Source organism: Ctenopharyngodon idella, chromosome 4, assembly GCF_019924925.1.
Source record: "Ctenopharyngodon idella isolate HZGC_01 chromosome 4, HZGC01, whole genome shotgun sequence".
NCBI lineage: Eukaryota > Metazoa > Chordata > Actinopteri > Cypriniformes > Xenocyprididae > Ctenopharyngodon > Ctenopharyngodon idella.
Window position 1 is genome coordinate 19,941,567 of NC_067223.1, and position 22,080 is coordinate 19,963,646.

General features: G+C 38.8%; 1 protein-coding gene and 1 long non-coding RNA gene across 2 annotated transcripts in view; both read right to left on the minus strand.

Moving 5' to 3' along the window:
- Positions 1-6,791: 6,791 nt before the first annotated feature.
- Positions 6,792-8,529, minus strand: LOC127510727 (uncharacterized). The gene is made up of 2 exons (XR_007929728.1): positions 7,616-8,529; positions 6,792-7,398 (listed from the first exon to the last, which is right to left on the minus strand). It is a non-coding gene; the product is annotated as an uncharacterized LOC127510727 (long non-coding RNA).
- A 149-nt stretch (positions 8,530-8,678) lies between these two features.
- Positions 8,679-22,080, minus strand: part of LOC127510570 (sterile alpha motif domain-containing protein 9) — a 30,395-nt gene continuing 16,993 nt past the window's right edge. Inside the window, exon 3 of the mRNA XM_051890158.1 lies at positions 8,679-14,825. Coding sequence (XP_051746118.1) covers positions 9,876-14,825 — 4,950 coding nt within the window. The 3' untranslated portion in view covers positions 8,679-9,875. The remainder of the gene's footprint in view (positions 14,826-22,080) is intronic.

Sequence of the window (22,080 nt, forward strand, 5' to 3'; positions counted from 1 at the left end):
CAGCCCCTCTTGGTCTTTTTATAGTTTGCTGATTTACTGTGTTTTGTACTTGATTTTTTATTGCATTAGATATAAAGGTAGTTAAAGTTGATTGTTAATCATTATTAAAGGGTTGTTCCGGGTTCAGCAGATGTTTAGCTCTATTCACAATGTTTGAGAAAGTAGATTTATGCACTTAAGATAATGTTTACAATGACTTGTTCTACTGTATCATAAAATTACCTGTGTTTTTACCATGTTAATTATTACTTGGTCAAAGTTCTGTCTGTCACTTATGGCTGTAGTAAAGTGCACGTTGAAGGAGATGGAGAACAAAAAACAGTATCTGTGTCATGACAACTCTTGGAAAGATTGGCATGGTAATGGATATGACAATATTATAATGTATTTGGTCTTACCGGAATAGATCTGCTATGCTGCTGCTACAGAGCAAGTACCGAGACTTGCTACTGCCAATACATTCACAGACATGCTGCTGCTGCACATATAAAATACATAAATAACCCCCCAACAAAGCAAGAGACACGAGAACTCAAACATCTTATCAGGGCTGCTGTTCCCAAAAGCATCATAAGCCTAAGTTGATCGTAGCTCCATTGCCACCAATTGAATTAGGCTCAACTTATGCTTACAATGCTTTTGGGAAACGCAGCCCAGATAAATTACAGGCTGTACAGACAATACCAAATAAAGCTGCACAGTCGCGCAGCTTTTCCCAGCTAGATCACAGTTGTGCAACAGCTGAAAAGAGACTATTGCTATACAATTGTAAAGCAACTTCTCACCCTGCACAGTTGCACAGGGTAATGGGCATAAATGCAAACTCCTCACCTTTCAGTGACAACTCACCTTTTTGAGATCAAAATAGGTTACCAGTGGGATTTGCATAGATCCAATGAGAAAGTGTTTTATGGGGGGTGGGGGGCCACAAGGGTACTTGTGAACTTACAAGGGTAAATAAAGAACTTGTTGTTTCAGTAAGTACTGTACAGTGCTTCATTTACTCTTTACTTTAAAAACTATGTCTATAAAGGGTAATATTTTATGTATTTAAGGTCTGAGATGTGGGAACGGTGAAGAGAGAGAGAGCAAACAATTTGCAGTTCAGCTCAGTGTTGCGTTCTAATCAGCCAATATTGTCTTAAATAGCGTGCATAGCACTTCATCTTTTATAACATGACCCAATATTGATTTTGCTAAAATGTTGCAACAATATGTTTTTATTTTTTGTGAAAAATTACAGTTTTTTAAGGTAATAAAAAATAAATAAAAAAAAAACCCTTAAAGTAACTACAAATGAGCATGTAAAGGAAATATCTTTGATTCAGTGCGAAAATTCAGTGTGGAGCATTCCCCTGCCCCACACAATGTTCTCACCTCCCCCTTTTTTTTAATTTTTTTTTTTTATGGGACTGGGCTGGGCTACTCAAGAAACGTGCTGTGTTCTCATTAACAAGAGATATCACCAGTATTGGGAAGGTTACTTTGGAAACGTAATAGATTAACCTTAGATTCATTTTTGATTACTTGTCTAAATTTCTAACAAATGTTTTCAACTGTTAATCATTTTCAAACATTTAAACCAGGCAGGATTAACCTTACAGTAGTACTCAACACTGATTACTTTCAGACTTTCAAAATACTTCACTTCAATTAAGAGTTCATTTATGTCTTGAGTTGAACTTTAAAAATGCCATAGGTCTGGACTTTCCAAAGGGCAGAAGCATAGGAAGAGAAAGCCCTGTCACCCATAGTTCTTAAGTGTGTTTGAGGAACAACCAGCAGTCTACATTACAGGAATTCAGGAAAATTCCTACGTCAAAGGAATTTATCAGCTTTTCTGCTACAGGAAAATTTAACATATGGTGCAATCTTGCGATGTTTCTGAGATGAAAAGAATCAAATAAAAGATTAGCATCAAAAATAACTCTGAGGTTTCTCACTTTATTTTGGGTTTCCAAAACAGAGCCATCAAAAGTCAAAGACAGAGAACCAGCTTTGGAAATTTGATGACGGTAGCCAATGCGCTTACCACTGTTCAAACACAGAAAATTATTACTCATCCATTATTTTATTTCAGTAATACAACCAGAAACAAAAATCAGTGAAAGAAAATCAGTGTCAGGGCGTTCATCTGGTTTTGAATGTATATAAATCTGGGTATTGTCAGCCAGTGTTAGGTGTAACTCGTTACTGTAATTAAATTACTTATCCACTGAAAAAGTAAAGTAGGGGATTATGCTGAAAAAAACAGCATATGCTGGTTAAGGTAGGTTTTGAAGCTGGTATGCTGGTTTGAGCTAGTTTTTGTTGGTCAAGTGCTGGTCCAGGACCAGCATAGGACCAGCTCAAACCAGCATACCAGCTTCAAAACCTACCTTAACCAGCATATGCTGTTTTTTCAGCAGGGGTAATTTAATTACAGTTAGTTATAATGTACTTGCGTTACATACTGTAAATTAGTTCAACAGTTGTGTATAAATCAATATTGAATTTAAAATCTAAATTTGTCGTCTAAAGGTAAAAGTAAACGTTAGCTGTAGTGCAGTTGCGCGTGAGTTCACAGCTTCGCACCAGTTGGCTGTGTAGTCGCTCTCTGAAGATGTCGGCAGAAGCGAGTGGCTGTTTTGCCGAATGGAAAATCCCAATTACTTCACTTTTTTTTTGACACAGGTAGGCAAGAACATTACGGTAAAATGTAAGCTATGTCCTAGGGAGAAAAAACTACTCGCTCGCTCTCTGAGAGACAGTCTTCAGTCAGTGTGCTCTCGACCAAAGCGCACACACATAGCCGCCTCTCACGAGTGTCAAATTTTCGTGGTTTATTACACATAAACGTTCAAATACACAGTTATGTCAAAATGCCCATCTTGGCGTATATTCGCATTGGTTATGAGAATGTAAACAGTTTAACACCATGTTGTCTCCGTCCATTAGACAGCAGCCTTTAAAGCGATTGTGCTAGATCGAAAACGTTAAATTGACCTGGTTTTTGTTGAATGAACAAAAGAAACAATCGAGCATGAATAACGTGTTTAATATATGAAAACTACTACTACAGAGGTTATACGGCTATACACAGGGCAGATACATATATACAGAAGTGAAAGTAAAGAAAGGGAAAGAGAGAAGAGAGGTGGCAACTTACTAACAGTCCTTTGCTAACAGTCCTGAGAGCCAGCACAGAAATCAGATTCATTATCTAAGATTCAGAAACGATACTTGCATCAGTTTGCTTGCTGAGTTTCGGTTCAGTGCTGCTGCAGTTCATTGGCTTCTTCCGTTTCCGCGGGAGGGTTTGAACTGAGGACGTGAAAGTTATTTTCACCGGAGAGATGGTGGTCCCGAGAGATGAGTGCGATGGAAGCGCGTTGCCGTGACGTCCGGGAGAGACGTGCGTGAGTGGGCGAGAGGTGATTCAGGGCAATCGGGAGAACACACAGGAAAATCCTGGTGCTCCTCTTTTATGGAAAACCAAACTAACACACCTCTTTGGCTGGATGGCCAATAGATGCGTGGCAGTGTTTGGCGGGCAAAGTTTCCTTTGTCTTGTCTCCTGGCTGAATTTGCATAATTTATGGGTATCAGATCGGATAGTACTTTCTTCACAGTACCATTAAACAAATAGAACAATGCATTTGTCAGCAATGCGACATACATTAGTGAATAAGACGTGGAAAGAGCTTTAAAATGAGACCAAACTTGCCATAAGAAAAGCATATAAAAGAAGTTATAGTTTACAGTCAAATGTAACCGTTAGAAATGACACTAGTACCACTACAATCCTAGCTAAGCTTATACAGTGGGAATACCTATATGCAATTTGACAATACAACGGCGGTTACATTTATATATAATTATATATCTTACACATACAGTCTTCAATGCATGTTTGTGTGTCTGTGTGTGTGTGGTGTGTTGGAATGTGATCTGGCACTTAGTCCACATGAGGGGCCCTTTGATGTCCCAAGAGCTAGGAAATGGGGTTCTCTGTTTAACCTCAGAGGGTCCATGAAAGTGCCAAAGTGCTCGTCTTTCTCAGACCGGCCGGGGCCGATGTGAGATTTACAAACACAGTTCAGCAGGCTAAAAGCATTCTGAAATTTCCAAAGTTGATTGACTACGCCGGATCTATCCAGACGCTACAACATTGTAACAGTGATAGGCCCGAATGACAGAAAAATTAGTGTATAGCCTCCATCACGTGTGTGGGTTATATTGCAGAGCTTAATAAATTTTTGGTGTGTGTTTATATATTTTATTTGAGGTCCCTTACCACAAACTGCACTAAAACCTACCCATTGTTCTGCACGAACCCTACCTTGGACAGCCCGTGGCAATCTAACCCGCTTTGAATATTTTACACCACATAAAACAATATTTTTGACTGGTGTTGGCTTTCTTCAAGGGAGTTTCAGCCTTCTTAGTGCATTTTTTATGTGTCTGCTTGGGGAGCAACCAGCTGTGAGATGGATGGTGCATAACCGTTTCCAGGGTCACTCGGTTTCTGGATTTACATAAACCTAACATATGATTGAAATTGGCTCCTGGTATGATTTGACTAGCATTTCATTTAGAACATTCCAGAGTAAGAAATTTCTCTCCACGACAAAGGACACACAAGTTTCTACAGTAGTCTGCACTGACACCACATGTCCGATAGAAGAGACCACATCAGAACACATTACAGCAGAAATAGTTGGTGCAAAAGTTAAAATCATTCACCTTTGCCCACTGAAACTCAGTTTCCCAGATACGCCTCTTTCATGTACAAGAGTATTACAAATCAAATGTAATTTGTGTGCACACATCTGTCAAAATCACAATTAGGACCACATGAAACGACATTAAAATACTCAACATTGAAAACCAGGAAATTCAATCCGAAGTGCAATTCCCCACACTGTCACACCAGACACAATCACTATTCTTTCTTGAACCTGCCAACAATGAACAGAACCCTTCACCACAACTGTCACCCACCTCACCTATCCATTCATAAACCAAGCAGCCATCCCAATGATCACCATCTCATCACCACACCTATTCCAAGTTCTGAAAACTTTCCCTCTGAAAAGTCCCCAACCAAAAATAAAGTCTTACCTCCTCATTAGGTTTGGGTATCGAGAACCAGTTCCATTTTAGAACCGGTTCCAAATTTCAAAGAACCTGGTATTCAGTATGATGCGCGCATTTCGATTCTGTTTATTGATTCTTGCCTTTTTTTTCCAGTCATTCTCACACGGTGAACAGCAGTGAGCATTTTACAGTTGTATCTATCTGCTAGGACCTGCGACAAGGACCTTTTCTCATCACACACATACGCAGTTCATTACAATCGGCACTGACTTTTGCTTCAACATGGCAGTAATCTTAAGGAATGCACCGTGTTTGGGGCCGTTCACATGTCGCGTCTAAAAACGTGTGGAAAGCGTGGCCATGCCACTTTCTCCTCCTTTCCAAAGCACTTTTGCTCCTGTGGCGTCTGTCAACCATGCAACCATGAACTGTGCTCTGCAAGATGACGAGGAAGTATCAGCAAAGGATTAATTGATTTCTAGCCCTTGCATTAGCTTTACTAGATATATTTATGGAGAACAGTGTGCTACACTAATGTATTACTTCACATGCATTACTGGCTTGTACTTTTAAATCCATAATATTGTAAATTTACAGTTTATTGATTGTCTGTGGTTTTACACTGCTGTAATTTTTAAAGACTTAATATTATTGTAAGGTGAGCTTAAAGGGTGCACTACTATAAAAATCACACAGCTTCAGTTTGATGATAAGAAAAGGTATAATTTCATAGATATTTTCAATAATAGTTGTTCATATTGTGTACAGAATCTTGGTGTTCTCTTAGATAGCCGGCTAACATTAGAAAAACATGTATCCACTGTCGTTGCTTCAAGCTTTTTTCAGCTTCACTTACTTTCTAAAATAAAGCATTTTTATCTGAAAAGTCTCTTGAGATAGTTATCCACGCTTTTATAACTTCGCGTTTGGATTACTGCAATTTTCTGCTCTACGGTATCTCAAAGACCCGGGTAGCTCAACTTTAACTGGTGCAAAATGCACAGCCAAATTTCTTAAGAATAGTCATGAATATGATCATGTCTCTACCATTTTACAAGCGCTCCATTGGCTTCCAGTTCAATTTAGGATCAATTTTAAAATTCTTCTATTTGTGTATAAATGTTTAAATAACCTCGCTCCACAAGTAAGGTTTTTTTTTTTTTTTTTTTTCCTAGAGTACTGTAGTGAATTTGGTTTAGCCTCACACGAGGGCACCACAAATGTAGTTATTTATGGTCTTAAATATTAATATTAATCAACACAAGGAAGACACAAGTGTAATAAAAGGATTGGTAACACTTTACATTAAGGTTCCCTTTGTAAAGGGTTTATAAAGGTGTTTGTTAATGAGTAATAAGTCATTTACAAATGCATTATAAATCATTAATAATGCAGTTATAACTGCATGAATAAAAAGGGCGACTTTAATGCAATACCTGCCAAATAGTGAGCCGTTTTTAACTCACATGTTATAAATGCTTAATAAATGTATTTATTAACACTTATTTAACTCAAAACCAGATTCCTGGTTTATTTCATGATGCAGCAAAAATTGACTATCATAATTAGACTGAAGGGTGTTGTATTTGTGTGTTTCTTATTAATGTCTTATTAATATCTCATGACTGCCACTTTTCTTACTATGTTGCTTACCAGAAGTTTCTGTCTTACCCATGATACTCTCCAAAAAGGTCATGATGCCTATCCACAGCTTGTTTATCAAGATGAAATTGATATTTATTATTTTCACATGAACAATTTACAGAATCAGTTCAGTATACAAGTAAAATATTTTTTCTAAACACCCTCTCACCCTTGTCCCACCCCTCAATAGACAGAACACTTGCATGGACATTATTACAAGCCCTTGAGCTGATGTGTAAGATAAAAATTATAATAATAATAAAATAAATATATAAATACTTTAAAAAAAAAATGTTAAAGAAGGGTTACATTATCACATCAGCATTTTCAATCAATGTAACATCCAAATTATTCAAATATTCAATAAATTTGCCCCAAATCTTTTCGAACATCCATGATTTTTTTTTTTTTTTCAAATTATACATTATTTTTTCCACAGGCACATAGGACAAAACATTTCTTTGCTGCTACCAGAGCCATCTTAACAAAACATAAATTCTTCCTTTGATCAAATTGGAGGACTGATTCATTGCCCAAAAGTGAACCTTAATGTAAAGTGGAAACCTGTGAACCATTTATTTATGAGTTATAAACATTCATAACCTGTGAAAGTGAACCTTAATGTAAAGTGGAAACCTGTGAACCATTTATTAATGAGTTATAAACATTAATAACCTGTGAAAGTACACCTTAATGTAAAGTGAACACATGTGAACCATTTATTAATGAGTTATAAACATTCATAACCTGTGAAAGTGAAACTTAATGTAAAGTGGAAACCTGTGAACGATTTATTAATGAGTTATAAACATTAATAAAACGTGAAAGTGAACCTTAATGTAAAGTGGAAACCTGTGAACCATTTATTAATGAGTTATAAACATTTAATAACCTGTGAAAGTGAACCTTAATGTAAAGTGGAAACCTGTGAACCATTTATTAATGAGTTATAAACATTAATAACCTGTGAAAGTGAACCTTAATGTAAAGTGGAAACCTGTGAACCATTTATTAATGAGTTATAAACATTAATAACCTCTGAAAGTGAACCTTAATGTAAAGTGAACACATGTGAACCATTTATTCATGAGTTACAAACATTAATAATCTGTGAAAGTGAACCTTAATGTAAAGTGAACACATGTGAATCATGTATTTATTAATTATTAATGTACACACAGAGCATAGTATTTTTTTCTGATGAAATATTTTATTTTTTGATGCATGTATCAATAAACACAACTTTAAACTTGAAACAAAAAAAGGTTAAACTTTTCTTTTACAGCACAAAATTACAGAGCATGACTTGATAAAGGCCACCGTAACTGGAGTATTTGGCTTTGGCCATCCGCACTTGCAGTACCTGCGCGGGGTTCACACCTCAGGTTTTAGGACTGAAGGACTGAGGTGAACAATGGGGAAAATAATGATAGGATTAGTCTGCTCAATGACATGCTAATGGTATCATTCTTCCCTTGCACAAATGGTCAGGGTGATTGTCTTTGCAGGCTTATCTCCTAGCCCATCTATTTCCTTGTTTGTGGAACTTCTCTTGAAGGTGTGAGTTTTGGAGTCCTGTGCTTTTCATTATGGCAGATAAAAGGGGAGTATTGATGTAATGGGGGAGTCTGCCCTCATTACCTGCTTGCTGATTATTACATAAACTATCAACAAAGGTCTAACTCAATGTACATCCTCTACAGAAAACAGACAGAACAGAGAGAGACCATGTAGAATGTCAAAAAGGTTCCAGCAGAATCCTCTAGATCAGTGGTTCCCAAACCTGTCCTGGAGGACCCCCAGCCCTGCACATTTTGTATGTCTCCCTCATCTAACACACCTGATTCAACTCATGTGCACATTAGTAGAGACTGCAAGACCTGAAATGGGTGTGTCAGAAATAGGGAGACATACAAAATGTGCAGGGCTGGGGGTCCTCTAGGACAGGTTTGTGAACCACTGCTCTAGATGTATTTCTGCAGAAAATGCAGAAAAAAAAATAATAATTTAAAGAGGCCACAGAAAAAAACAGGATCAAGAGGACAGATGTGATGAGAAAAGCAACAGGGAGAAGGAGAGAGCAAAGGAACAGAGAGGAGGACGTAGGTATAGAGTCATGTATGTCTCTATTAATGAATAGTTAGATAATACATTTATATGTAATGTATAGAATGTGTTGCATTTGTAGGTGTAATTTTGGTAGAATTCTTAACATCTTACTGTCCTCACTGATTTTCAAACTCCACTAACCATATATTCGTATTTGCTAAAACCCATCTATTTGAGCTTTCCTCATAGTGATGACCACCTAATATCCCTGACATGTTTTCGACAGGTTTCACTATACTTTCACTGACATTTTCAAACATTTTGCCCTCATAATTGTAACCAAACCTGTATACACATATGTAGGCTGACAAACAGTCAAGACTTCACCTAACATTGATCCTTAGTTGTTTAATACTAAATCTGTGAAACATGACACAAGAAAAATTGTAAACAATAATAATTACAATAACACAACAAATATGGTAAAAAGAAGCTGATACACTTTTATACAGTACAATTAATTTGTAGATAAAAAAAAAAAAAATCTGTATTCTAAGCTATAGATAGGCGTATAATCTGCTCATAGATACTAATGTATTTCTCAGTGTGAAAGCAAGACAACATGAAACATTTAAAATATGTTAAAATAAACCATGTTGCAGTGTCCAATTTTAATATTTTGTCTTAGAGGCCTAACAAAAAAAAAATGTTTGTTTTACATTTATAATGCAATTGCTTTTCAGACCAATACAGTACTAATGCACAGTCTATCTCTCCCATCTTTTTCATTCACTTTTCCCTCATTAAAAACAGGACACTATCACAATGTAATCCAGTTAAAAGCACTATGTATCAATTAATAAAACGAAGAGGAAAAAAAAATCAATAAAATGAAAATGTCCATATTAATTTCATAAAGAAGCACACAAAAATCTTCAGGGTTGAGTGTGGCCAAAAAACCAACCAACCAACCAACCAAACAAAAACAACCACTAATGTACAATAATGAAAACTAACACAACAATATTTTAAATTGCAGTATTCAAATCCCACTGTACAAAGCAATGTTCGTTGCGGAGGCTTTAAGTTGGTAGTGTTAAAACTTACAAATCTGTTGTGTATTTGATGTCATAAGCTACTGGTCCCTCCATTGTGAAGCCTAAGAAGAAGGACACCTCCTCCATGCTACATCCACTTCGAAGACCACCCAGGTAAACTGGCCGCACAGGAATTCTAAGATTCCCACCATAGTGAACATAAATAATCCCATTTTCTGTTTTTCCCTTGACTCTTTGAAGTAAGTTTTGCACCTCTGGTTCTCTCCATATTGCTCCACTCTGCCATAGTTGGTGGATATTGGGGTGTTTTTCTTTGTCTACCACCTGATCTAGCTTTGCTTTATGGATTACCCTTTTCAGTTCTTTGGATTTTCCAAGGTAGAAGTGTGCAATGGCACTCTTTGCTGGGAACAAATGGGAGAAGCGCCGATGAAAGGATCTCTTTGTAGATGTAACATATGTGCATATGTTTTTCGACAACGTTGTGTTATCCATGTTGCTCTCCTTTCCTGGCCATAGCAATAACATTGCAAGGTAGTAGGCCTCAGTACAGTCTGAATAAGTGCCCTTCTCTTGGAGGACGATATTCAGAAGGTGCAAAAGCTCATTAAACTTCTTTAGGATTGGTGACTTAGGCTTAACACAGTAGAGAACAATGTTTGCCAAGATGAAATTCACTTGGTTGATGTAATTCTTAGAATTTTCAGAGATGAACTGCCATTTCTTTAAAATGAGTTCCATTTGAGACCCATTTTTTTCAGTTAGACATTGCAGTAACCCAGCAAATGTATTGGCACGCTTTTCCTCCAAATAGCATCTGTAGTCCTCCAACTTCTGTCTTAAACTAAGATTTGGTTGACTTGCTCTCTCCATTTCTTTCTCTTCTCCAGACTGACAGAATAATTTAACATATTTTTTGAAGAGTTCTGAAACTTTTCTCTTGTTTCTGTCCTCAGCCGTCTCTCTTTCAATCGACCTAGGTTTTAGGTAGGTGAAGTAGTTTTCGAAAAACTCGAAAATTTCTTTCATTCTTGGTTTCAAAGAGAATAAATATTTCTCATGGTTTGTTAGCTTGGGAATGAATTCAGCAGTCCTCTGATCGGTTTTGCGAAAACTGTGAAGAGAAGTACTGTTTTTTAGGAAATGCAATAATGTTTCCCATTGATAACCATCATGTTTCCTAAAGATTGTCTCTAGAATATCAAAGATGATCATTGCAACATCAATCTCGCCAACATAGCCTGATGTATTGTAAGTCCTTTGTCTTTTCCTCATGGGTTGATCAAGGAAATCCATCTGGTCATCCTTCTTTGCAAGATCCTGTGAATCTTTGAATGCCATAGTGGCCTTGACAGCCAACTGCAAACATTTCTCTAACTCCTCTGGAGTGAGTTCATTTTCCTGCCCTGTTTCATACATAAGTTTCAAATGACCTTTGTAAACCTGCCCCAAAGTGTCAGCAATATAAGAGTTGGATCCCTTTTGTCTTGCATCCTGTGCCCATTGCAAAGCAGAGGTGAAATCTTTCTCTTTCAGGTAGAAGTGTCTCGCTAGAGCCTGAGGCACTGTTGCATTTTTGTCAAATCTTTTTGTGGCAAGTGTCAAAACTTCTTTACTCTCTGCCAAAGGCATTTCTTCAATCAAAGGAGAAAAGAGTGTGTCTTTGTCATCACCAAGTTCCTTTCTTTGACGGGTGATCAGCATACTCAAAATACTTTGAATGAGGACATCTTTGCCCATACCAGATTTGTACAGTTGGTTGCAATGCAGTAAGTTGGTTGTTATTTCACTCAGTTTAAGATTGTGCTTACTTATTAGGACTTTAAGGCAGTTTTCTGCAATCATTTGGTGCAGGAAGCGAACTGCTTGATAAGTGCCACATTCCTCAACATTGAAAGAGATAAGCAAGGTTGAGTAAGGATTCATTTTTTCTTCCAGTGTTTCCTGCTTCCAAAGATTCTTGATGCCAACAAGTTCCTCACATAGTGACAATGACATACACGAGCCATGCACATGTGTATTTAACAGTGCTAAGAATGAGAGTAACTGTCCTTCATTTGTTGAGACATCAAGGTCTTTTAGAGTGTTGCACACAAGGTTTTCTATGTATTTTTCACTAAAGTCATTAGTCATGATCATAAAGGCATAGAATGTTTCAGGTTTTTCATGGTTGCCTTTGAGTTCCTTCAGCTTCATCTGGAAAAAGCCCTGCTCCTTTGTGGATAGTTTGTTGGTAATGAAAACACTGTCAATTCTGCTCTTTCTGGAGCTCTCACATGGAAACTGTGATCTCTCACAGTTAAGGATGATCACCATCAAACTCTCCTGTTTTTTTTTTCCATGTGCTGCACAGAGTATGCACCGCTGTAGGTCCTCAACATCTTCCCAGTTATCCACTAAAAGGAGAACAGGAGTGTAAGTTGATGGTTCTTCCTTTCCATAGGTCAGTAATTGTGTGACTTGGAGTGCTATTTCGCTACTTTGCGCAGAATTATTTTTCAAGACAGCACACCTGAATTTTCGTCTCAGGTTCCACAACACATGCATGGCCAGTGTAGTTCCACCACAGCCAGGGTGATGGAACAAGTTAATTGTTACACATGGGGATGAGTAACCCTCTGTTGGTGTTATGAGGTTATGTAGTTCCTCATACTTATCACGTTTTATGAATGGAATGGACCCTGGTCTTTCTGACAAATAGAAGTTCCACCATTTCACTTGTCCACCTCTGTAAAAGTCTTCCTCAGTTTTGTTCTTGAATTGCATGAAAGAATCCATTGTTTCAATCTCTGTATTTTCACATTCATTCTCAGCAAGTATTTCAAGGACTGTCATCTGAGCCTCATCCTTTTTTGTAAGACGGACTGAGCTAGAGCCAGTGGAGGGCAGGTATCTGTTCACTGAACTTGTTTGAGGCTCCCTTGTTTTCTGAATGGTGCAATTGATCTCATTTAGACTTAACTCATAAATACATTTACTTGTGATATCAATTTTACACCGAGTTTGTACTACGTGTTTCCATTGTTCAAATACTGTTAAATCTTTACATATACAAAGCATGTTGTCGTCCCCTTCAAGTTTTTGGTAAATTGCGCAGAATGTCTCGGTGATTGGGCTAGAGATGTCATTCACAGCTGAGTGGAGTAAAAACACAACCACTAATTTGTCCTTTGATATAATGTCAGGCTTGCAAATAAAAGAAATCATTTCACTGACTTCTGTGGCACGTTTTTTCAGCCATTCACCATCGCTGAAAGGCATATCTGCTTCAGTTTCATTGACTTGACCATTACAAAAAACCCAGCTGGTCTGTTTAAACAAGTTCAGTTTGCTAATAATTGTAGAGATAGTGTTGTCTGTAATGTTATACAACCGTGGGTAGTGTATATTAGCCATACGATCTTTGCGATAGTAACTGCAGGTTCCATTCTTTTGGGACTCTGGATCAAAATCAAGGACCACAAACAATTTAAGGTCTTTCAAAAAACTCAGATGCTCTAGTTGACTGACATGACACTTATTTGTGATGACAATAAACTGTAGAGAGTTTTCCAGAATGTCCCTCCCATGAGTGATAAGTTGTTTAAGTCTCTGACCTTGAGAGCTTTGTCCTATAGACGGACTGTCCCTCTCCTCTGCTGACTTTCTAGATAAAGCCCAAGACTTCACATCATCTGTTACTTTCTTCATTTTCTCCTGAACAGACCTAGGATTTTTATCAGCAAGAATATTGATGGTGTTTGCCCCAGAGCGAATAAAAAGGCATTCTGTTTTACACTTCTTCCCCTCCTCCTTTACTGTAACAGTATAAAAAAGCTTTTCCAAAGTTTCAGAATAATTTGGGACAACATCAACTTCAATAACCCACTTGTCCACATTGATGTTGTCTGGACATTTTACCTGAAAGAATTTGGGAGGCCTAATGCATGTCTTGGCAATATTGGTGTTTTCTTCAAAGTGCTCCTTGAGACGCTTATCAAATTCATCAACGTATTTATCAGGTGATGTCAACTCTAATCCAATAATTTGTCCATGTTCATACTGTGGCTTGTCTCCAACTCCAAAATGGATAGTTCCATTTGTTCGAGAATTCATACATGCTGCAGCAAACCGAAATACTTCATCTGAGAATTTTTTAAGGATATCCTTCTCTGAAGCATTCTCTGTGTTTGCCATTAGCTTGTACTCATGCACAGGGTCAACAAGATTGCTTGGACCCGTTTCAGGAGGAAGTAGTTCATTTTGTATATATTCAAATGATGTGCTGATTTCATCAAAAGGGCGGGGCTTGCACACACGTTTTACAAAGTTCTTTGACATGTCCAATAAGTTCTCTGAAGTGTTAATCTGACCCAGGTGCTCTTTGGTCTCCATACTGACATTTTTTGCATTTGTTGAGCATGGCAACAAAGTTTTTGATTGTGCACTTCTTGCCCCATCTCCTTTCTTGTACTTGATGTCATTCAGATCCTTTAATATTAAAGCCTCTTCCTCTTGAAAGTTTAGTGTATCATGCAGTAACTCCTGTCCACCAACTTTTGGTATGTCCTCTGAAGCCCATGACAATATGTGTTCAACTGCTTTACCATCAGGGTTTTCCTGAATGCTTAGGCGTGGGTATATCTCAAGTTCAGCAGATGTGCTGGTAGGTTTTTCAAATGCTGCTTTGTCTTGCTGATAATGTTCTGTTGTAGAGATCCCTGCTAATGCATCTGTATCATTAGGTATGGTACTGAACATTTTTAACTCAGACACTTTTTTAATTATTTGAACTGCAGGTCCATGCTTCCAACCGAGATCTATCAAGTCTTTTTTATCAAATGAGAGGAGACATGGTCCTGAAACATCTTCATTGTAAAGAATATCAGCATACTTCTGAGGGATTTTCACCACATCAATGAGCCACTGGCGAACATCCTCTTTGGTCCAGTCATCTATTTTATGAAGTTGTGTCTCCATGTCTCCTGTTCTGCTATGTTGGGTACATTCTGCAAGCTGAAAGAAAAGAGATAAAAATTATTTAATATTGACATTCAGAGTTATAATTTTTACAATAAAAAGGGCAAAAATAAATATAAATCAGGGTTATATATTAGGGGTGTAACGGTCTACAAAATTCATGGTTCGGTTCGATACGACACAGTGGTGTCACGGTTCGGTATGTTTTCGATACAGCAAAAAGAAAGAAATGCCAGAGAAATTTCCTTGATTGTTACAATTTTTTTTATTTATTAAAACTAACATCATAAAGTATTATCTTTTTTTACTTTAAACAAAGATGGAGCTATACTTGACCCATCTTCTAGGGTGTCTTCTTAGCAACATATAAAACAAAAACAGCTCCTTATATATATATATATATATATATGTAATATTGTAATAAACAAATACAAAGAAAGGATGGACTCCTGAAGGAATAGTGTAACGGGGCTCAATTACATCAAAGAGTATAGAAGCCAAGAGGTGAAAAACCGTTGCGTTACCAAGGCAACGACTGACGCTTTTGTATTACATTTCAAAGAGCGGCCGTTATCAGCCCTGAAGTAGAAAATGAGACCACGTACCAGCTGGCCCGGATCGGCACGGAATGGAACGGTTATGCAATGAACTGTTCAGCCCAATGGTGGAAAAACGGAGAAACACACTACAAACTATCCCTGCAGCATTAGCCGCTTTTCCACCGCTGGGCCGAACGGTTCTTATTGCATAACCGTTCCATTCCATGCCGATCCGTTTTCCACTGTGGGGCTGATAACGGCCGCTCTTTGGAATGTAATACAAAAGCATCAGTCGTTGTCTTGGTCTACTGATGATGATGATATATATACATACATACATACATACATACAGTATCTCACAGAAGTGAGTACACCCCTCACATTTTTGTAAGTATTTTATTATATCTTTTCACGTGACAACACTGAAGAAATGACACTTTGCTACAATGTGAAGTAGTGAGTGTTCAGCTTGTATAACAGTGTAAATTTGCTGTCCCCTCAAAATAACTCAACACACAGCCAATAATGTCTAAATCGCTGGCCACAAAAGTGAGTACACCCCTAAGTGAAAATGTCCAAATTGGGCCTAAAGTGTCAATATTTTGTGTGGCCACCATTATTTTCCAGCACTGCCTTAACCCTCTTGGGCATTGAGTTCACCAGAGCTTCACAGGTTGCCACTGGAGTCGTCTTCCACTCCTCCATGATGACATTACGGAGCTGGTGGATGTTAGAGACCTTGCACTCCTCCACCTTCCGTTTGAGGATGCCCCACAGATGCTGAATAGGGTTTAGGTACCCTCAGCTTCTTTAGCAAGGCAGTGGTCGTCTTGGAGGTGTGTTTGGGGTCATTATCATGTTGGAATACTGCCCTGTGGCCCAGTCTCCGAAGGGAGGGGATCATGCTCTGCTTCAGTATGTCACAGTACAGTACTCAATGAACTGTAGCTCCCCAGTGCCGGCAGCACTCATGCAGCTCTAGACCATGACACTCCAACCACCATGCTTGACTGTAGGCAAGACACACTTGTCTTTGTACTGCTCACCTGGTTGCTGCCACACACACTTGACACCATCTGAACCAAATAAGTTTATCTTGGTCTCATAAGACCACAGGACATGGTTCCAGTAATCCATGTCCTTAGTCTGCTTGTCTTCAGCAAACTGTTTGCGGGCTTTCTTGTGCATCATCTTTAGAAGAGGCTTCCTTCTGGGACGACAGCCATGCAGACCAATTTGATGCAGTGTGCGGCGTATGGTCTGAGCACTGACAGGCTGACCCCCCACCCCTTCAACCTCTGCAGCAATGCTCTCATACGTCTATTTCCCAAACACAACCTCTGGATATGACGCTGAGCATGCGCACTCAACTTGTTTGTTCGACCATGGCGAGGCCTGTTCTGAGTGGAACCTGTCCTGTTAATCCGCTGTATGGTCTTGGCCACCGTGCTGCAGCTCAGTTTCAGGGTCTTGACAATCTTCTTATGGCCTACACCATCTTTATGTAAAGCAACAATTCTTCTTGTCAGATCCTCATTGAGTTCTTTGCCATGAGGTGCCATGTTGACCTTTGAGTGACCAGTATGAAAGAGTGAGAGCGATAACACCAAATTTAACACACCTGCTCCCCTTTCACACCCGAGACCTTGTAACACTAATGAGTCACATGACACCAGGGAAAGAAAATGGCTAATTGGGCCCAAATTTGGACATTTTTACTTAGGGGTGTACTCACTGGCTGCGTTTACACTGGCACAAAAAATCCGATCTTTTGCTCACATCTGACACAGATCGGAATTAGTTGCACACATGTAAACACAAAAATCTACACAAGATCTGATTTTTTTCGCATCCGATCTGAGCCACTTCCAAATGTGGTTTTAAATCCAATACATATCCGATCTCTGGACATGCGACCTACGTCTAAACATGCATATCCGATTCCCATTGGAATTCCAAGCCATCACAAGGCGAGGGCGGCACGTTTGCTCACTAAAAGGTAGCTTTTATGTTGTATTATGAAGCAGACGTGCTTGTATGCACTTGCACTAAAAATTAGCAGCTTTATTATTGAGGTGGGATATATGTCTAACGTTATCTATTTTTCTAGAAAGAAATTGCGCGCGGACACATACATTCAGCAGCTGAATTTCAACCTTTGCCCGGTTAATTTAAAAGAGACCGCCGTGTTGTTTTTCTTATAAGCCAAAAGCTCTGTAGCTACTGTCTCACGCACTCTCTCTCCCTAGCTTGCTCGAATTCATTCAAAAAAATGGAATTCTAAAACTGATAACTGTAGATAAAATATCAAACGCAAATTACCTTTACATCCATGACACTGACAGCTGTTAACTTATCCATTCTGACAGGTAATCATGGCCACTCGACATGAAATATATAAATAATTTTAATAGCACGGCCATTCAAAACCCGAGAGTCTGCTATGTGCATGTAAAACTATCAATCACAATCATTTTGGGGCAGGAAGTAATGTAAACAGATATCGGATACCAGTCGCGTCTAAAGTGAATGTAAACAATCTTGCCAAAAAAATCGGATTTTTGCATTAAGACTTGCAGTGTAAATGGTTTAGACATTAATGGCTGTGTGTTGAGTTATTTTGAGGGGACAGCAAATTTACACTGTTATACAAGCTGTACACTACTTTACCTTGTAGCAAAGTGTCATTTCTTTAGTGTTGTCACATTAAAAGATATAATAAAATATTTACAAAAATGTGAGGGGTGTACTCACTTCTGTGAGATACTGTATATATATATATTTTTTTGTTATATATATTTTAAATGTACTGCTCTGATCTTTCTTGGCAATGAGTGTACAAGTTCATGACAAACTGTCACATCTGTCCTGTTTAACTTCTGGATAATGAGCTCCTTAAATGCCCTGATCTTTAATGGGAAGTGTTGCTCAACTTGTCTCTACAGAATCCCCCACAGCTTCTCAAGAATGTTAAGATTGGATGAAATACTTGTCCACTGAAGGATTTTCACCTTGGGAGAATGCATAGCGTCATTGTCATGTTGCAAAAATGCCCAACAACTCAGGGAATGAAGAGAGGGTAGCAGCTTCTGTTTCAAGTTTTTGTATTACATCACAGTGGTGTGTGAATTCATGACAGCATTGATAAAGCACAACCCCTCACACCTTCAGCACTCATACATCCCTATATAAGAGCTTTACTACCACTCAACTTCACTGTGGGAACCAGGCACTTCTCACTGTGATCCTCCTCTAGCAACACCATAACATTTTGGATGCTGTTAGATCCAAAATGATGGGCTTGGTCTCATGAGACCAGAGTATGTATTCCCAGAAATCTATATTTTGTAAATATGGGCCTTTGGCTACAGCGGGTAGTTCCACTGTGGACAGCAACCATGCATGTCTCTTCTGCAGGCTGCATCTTACTCTGTGAGATAAACAGTCACTCTTTTCATAACTTTTGCTGTCTTTGAGACACTCGCTTGTTATTTCTCCTGCTCTTTGTCTAGCAAAAAAATCACTCATCACTAAATGAAAGCTTAAAATGAAGGCCTGATTATTTCAGGGGCCATTTACCCTGTCCAAATATCCACACTTGCAGTCTTGGCCACCTGAGAGCTTGTGTACGCGACAGGAAGTAAGTGCACAAGACTGTCCCATGTCTTAAAAATGCCCAAGTGCGGTGCCCTTAATGCACACTAAACCCACACTATCTTGAATACTTCAGATCCACACTATATTGAATCTTCGGAGCGGTATTCGATACTAAGCGTATACCATCATGCATTATGTTCAGGAACTCGCATGCCCCGAAATCCAGAGATGTCAAGGAAAACATTAGACTGTAAGTTGCACTTTTTGCAACACTATAAATGTGTTCCATCGGGTAATCAAAAGTTCTACACAAACTTGGAGTCTTCACGCCCATTTGAACATTTGAGCCAAATACAGGAAATACGTCATGTAAGTAGACAAGTGGTCAAGTGCAAAGAGTGCAAGTCTGGGTATTTGGAGAGGGCAATTGTTTTTGAATTTCTGTGTTACTTTTGCCATATTTTCAGACTTAAACAATTATTTTGTAATCCTCTTGTACCACTGTCCTCTTTTGTGCTAAGAAATAAGTCTCCTAAGAGTTCTCTCCCAAGTGGTTCCATTGTTGTCAGCATTAAGTCTGAGAATGATTCAGTGGGCTATATAACACTTTTAATTGTCAATAAATTACTTATCTTTAAATATTTTGGTTCAACATACTTACCTGTTGATCAAACATTGCCTTAAACTTACACATTTTTTTTTTCTAGTTTTATTTATTAACTTTCAGGAGGGTGTACTCATTTCTACAACACAACATTTTATCACTTTGATAAGAAAATCTTATTTTCCTGAATAATTTTTACATACTTCTTTGGTAATTGAGCAAACACACTTACTGGAACATTATATCTTTAAAGAACCCTAACATGTCTACTAAGTAAAGAGTAATTGCTGAATTTAAGTTTCAGAGAGGTGTACTCATTTATACTGTGCACTGTATAGAGCCATTTTACAGAATTGGTTCAAAACCAGAGTTGGAAACATCTTGAAAAAAAGCATTTTCCCACAAATTGCAAACTGTATATTATCCAAGTTACACATTTCTAGTAATTGTGCAGTTAATTCTAATAAGTTTTTTGAATATTTTTCCTCTCCCCAAAATTTGTCATTATTGAAACACAATAATAAATAATTTAATAAGAAGGGTTACATTGACCTATTAAGATTTTGTTTACATCTACCTTGTAAATATATATATATATATGTTCACAAGTAAATCAATAATTACAATTTGAACAATATTTCAAGTGTGATTTAAGAGATTTGTTGTATTTTGAATCCAATCTTTTTTTGTATACGGCATAAAGTTTATCATACTGATTTCAAAGTTAAGGATTCATTAGTTTGAATATACATTGAACCAAACAGTATAATAACATCTTAGTTGATAATTCAATATACTTTATTTTTGACAAAACATCCCATGTTTCGGTCGTGACTACACATTTTCGGTAGTGACAGTAATGTGTTGTTAGCCACCACATCACATTACAGAATTTTAACTTGGATACTAAAACACTACTAAAACATATTAAAATACTATTAATTTGCATAACTGTACTTACATTTTATTTCCCCAAATAAATGATTATGTGTTCCCTTTTGTCACTACCAAAACAATGATGACATGTTTCGGTCATTGCTGTTTCGGTTGTGACAATTTTAAATACTTTTGAGCCTAGCTCAAAGATGCTAATCACACACATAAAAATGTCTCAGGTTACGTATGTAACCATGGTTCCCTGAGAGGGAACTCACGCTGCGTCAAGCGCTGTGGGAACGCCTCTGCGTGAATGTGTCGTGAAGCATTTGAAATCAGTCCAATGGTGTGACAGAATGTCATAGGCAGGTGACGTCATGACAAGGAAACTATAAAGCACACCTGAACCAAACAGTGTTAACTTCTGATAGGTCGAAGCAAGTCGGTCACAGGCATGCAGGGAGTATGGCAAAGCGACGCAGGGAACCATGGTTACATACATAACCTGAGACGTTCCCTGAGAGGGAACAAGATGCTGTGTCAAGCACCGTGGAAACGCAATACCCACGCCGCCATAGTACCAAGTGCCTGTCTGTGTGAAATTGTGCGTGCACACTAAGACAACAGCACCCGTGACCCCGGGGTCGAGGCCAAATCCAGGTTATAAAACCTCACAAACGTGTGCGGCGAGGACTAACCTGCCGCATCACACACTTCTTGAAGGGAAACTTTTGGAAGCAAAGCTTTAGAAGCAGCCATACTCCCGGACCATAAGAGGTGAAGGCTGGATGGCCGACTTATAAGCAAATAATATAGCCTCACCTATCCATTTGCTCATAGTCTGCATAGATGCAGGGTACCCTTTCTTTGGGGACCCGAAGCACACAAATAATTGATCAGATTTACGCCACAGCTGGCGGCTCTGTGGACGTAAGCATCTAGGGCCCTAACTGGGCAGAGCAGATTGAGTATCTTCTGGTCTGAGTTTTGAAATGGAGGCGGGTAGAAGGCCTGCAGCATAACAGGGCTCGCCACATTAGTGGGAACCTTGGGAACGTAACCTTCCCTAGGAAACAGGAAGGCTTTCACTATGCCTGGTGCAAAATCAAGGCAGGAAGGGGATACCAAAAACGCCTGTAGGTCTCCAACTCTTTTGAGAGATGAAATAGCGAGGAGGAACACCGTCTTGAGCGTAAGGAACTTCTCGGGAACCTTCTCAATAGGCTCAAATGGAGCCAGGGAAAGGCCTTCTAAAACTATGGCCAAATAACATGTCGGCACCCTCGAACGTGCTGTAGGCCTCAGCCACGGAGGAAGCGAGTTACCCATGGGTGTCTCCCAATTGACATATCAACTAAAGCAGTTAGCTGGGTCCAGCATGCGACTCCTGCACCAAGAAGTGAAAACATTCCACTTCAGGGCGTACAGCCTTCTTGTGGAGGGAGCTCTGGAATGGAGTATAGTCTCTAGAACCTACGAGCTGGGCCCCCTCAGAAGCCAAGCTCACAGTTTCCATAACTCTGGCCGGGGGTTGAAGAAGTGAGCCTCCCGCCTGCGAGAGAAGGTCCCTCATGACCAGAATCTCCCACGGAAAGCCATTGAGGAGAGACACCAGGTCCGAGAACCATACTCAGCCCGGCCAGAACGGGGCTACTAACAAATGACAGACCCCGTC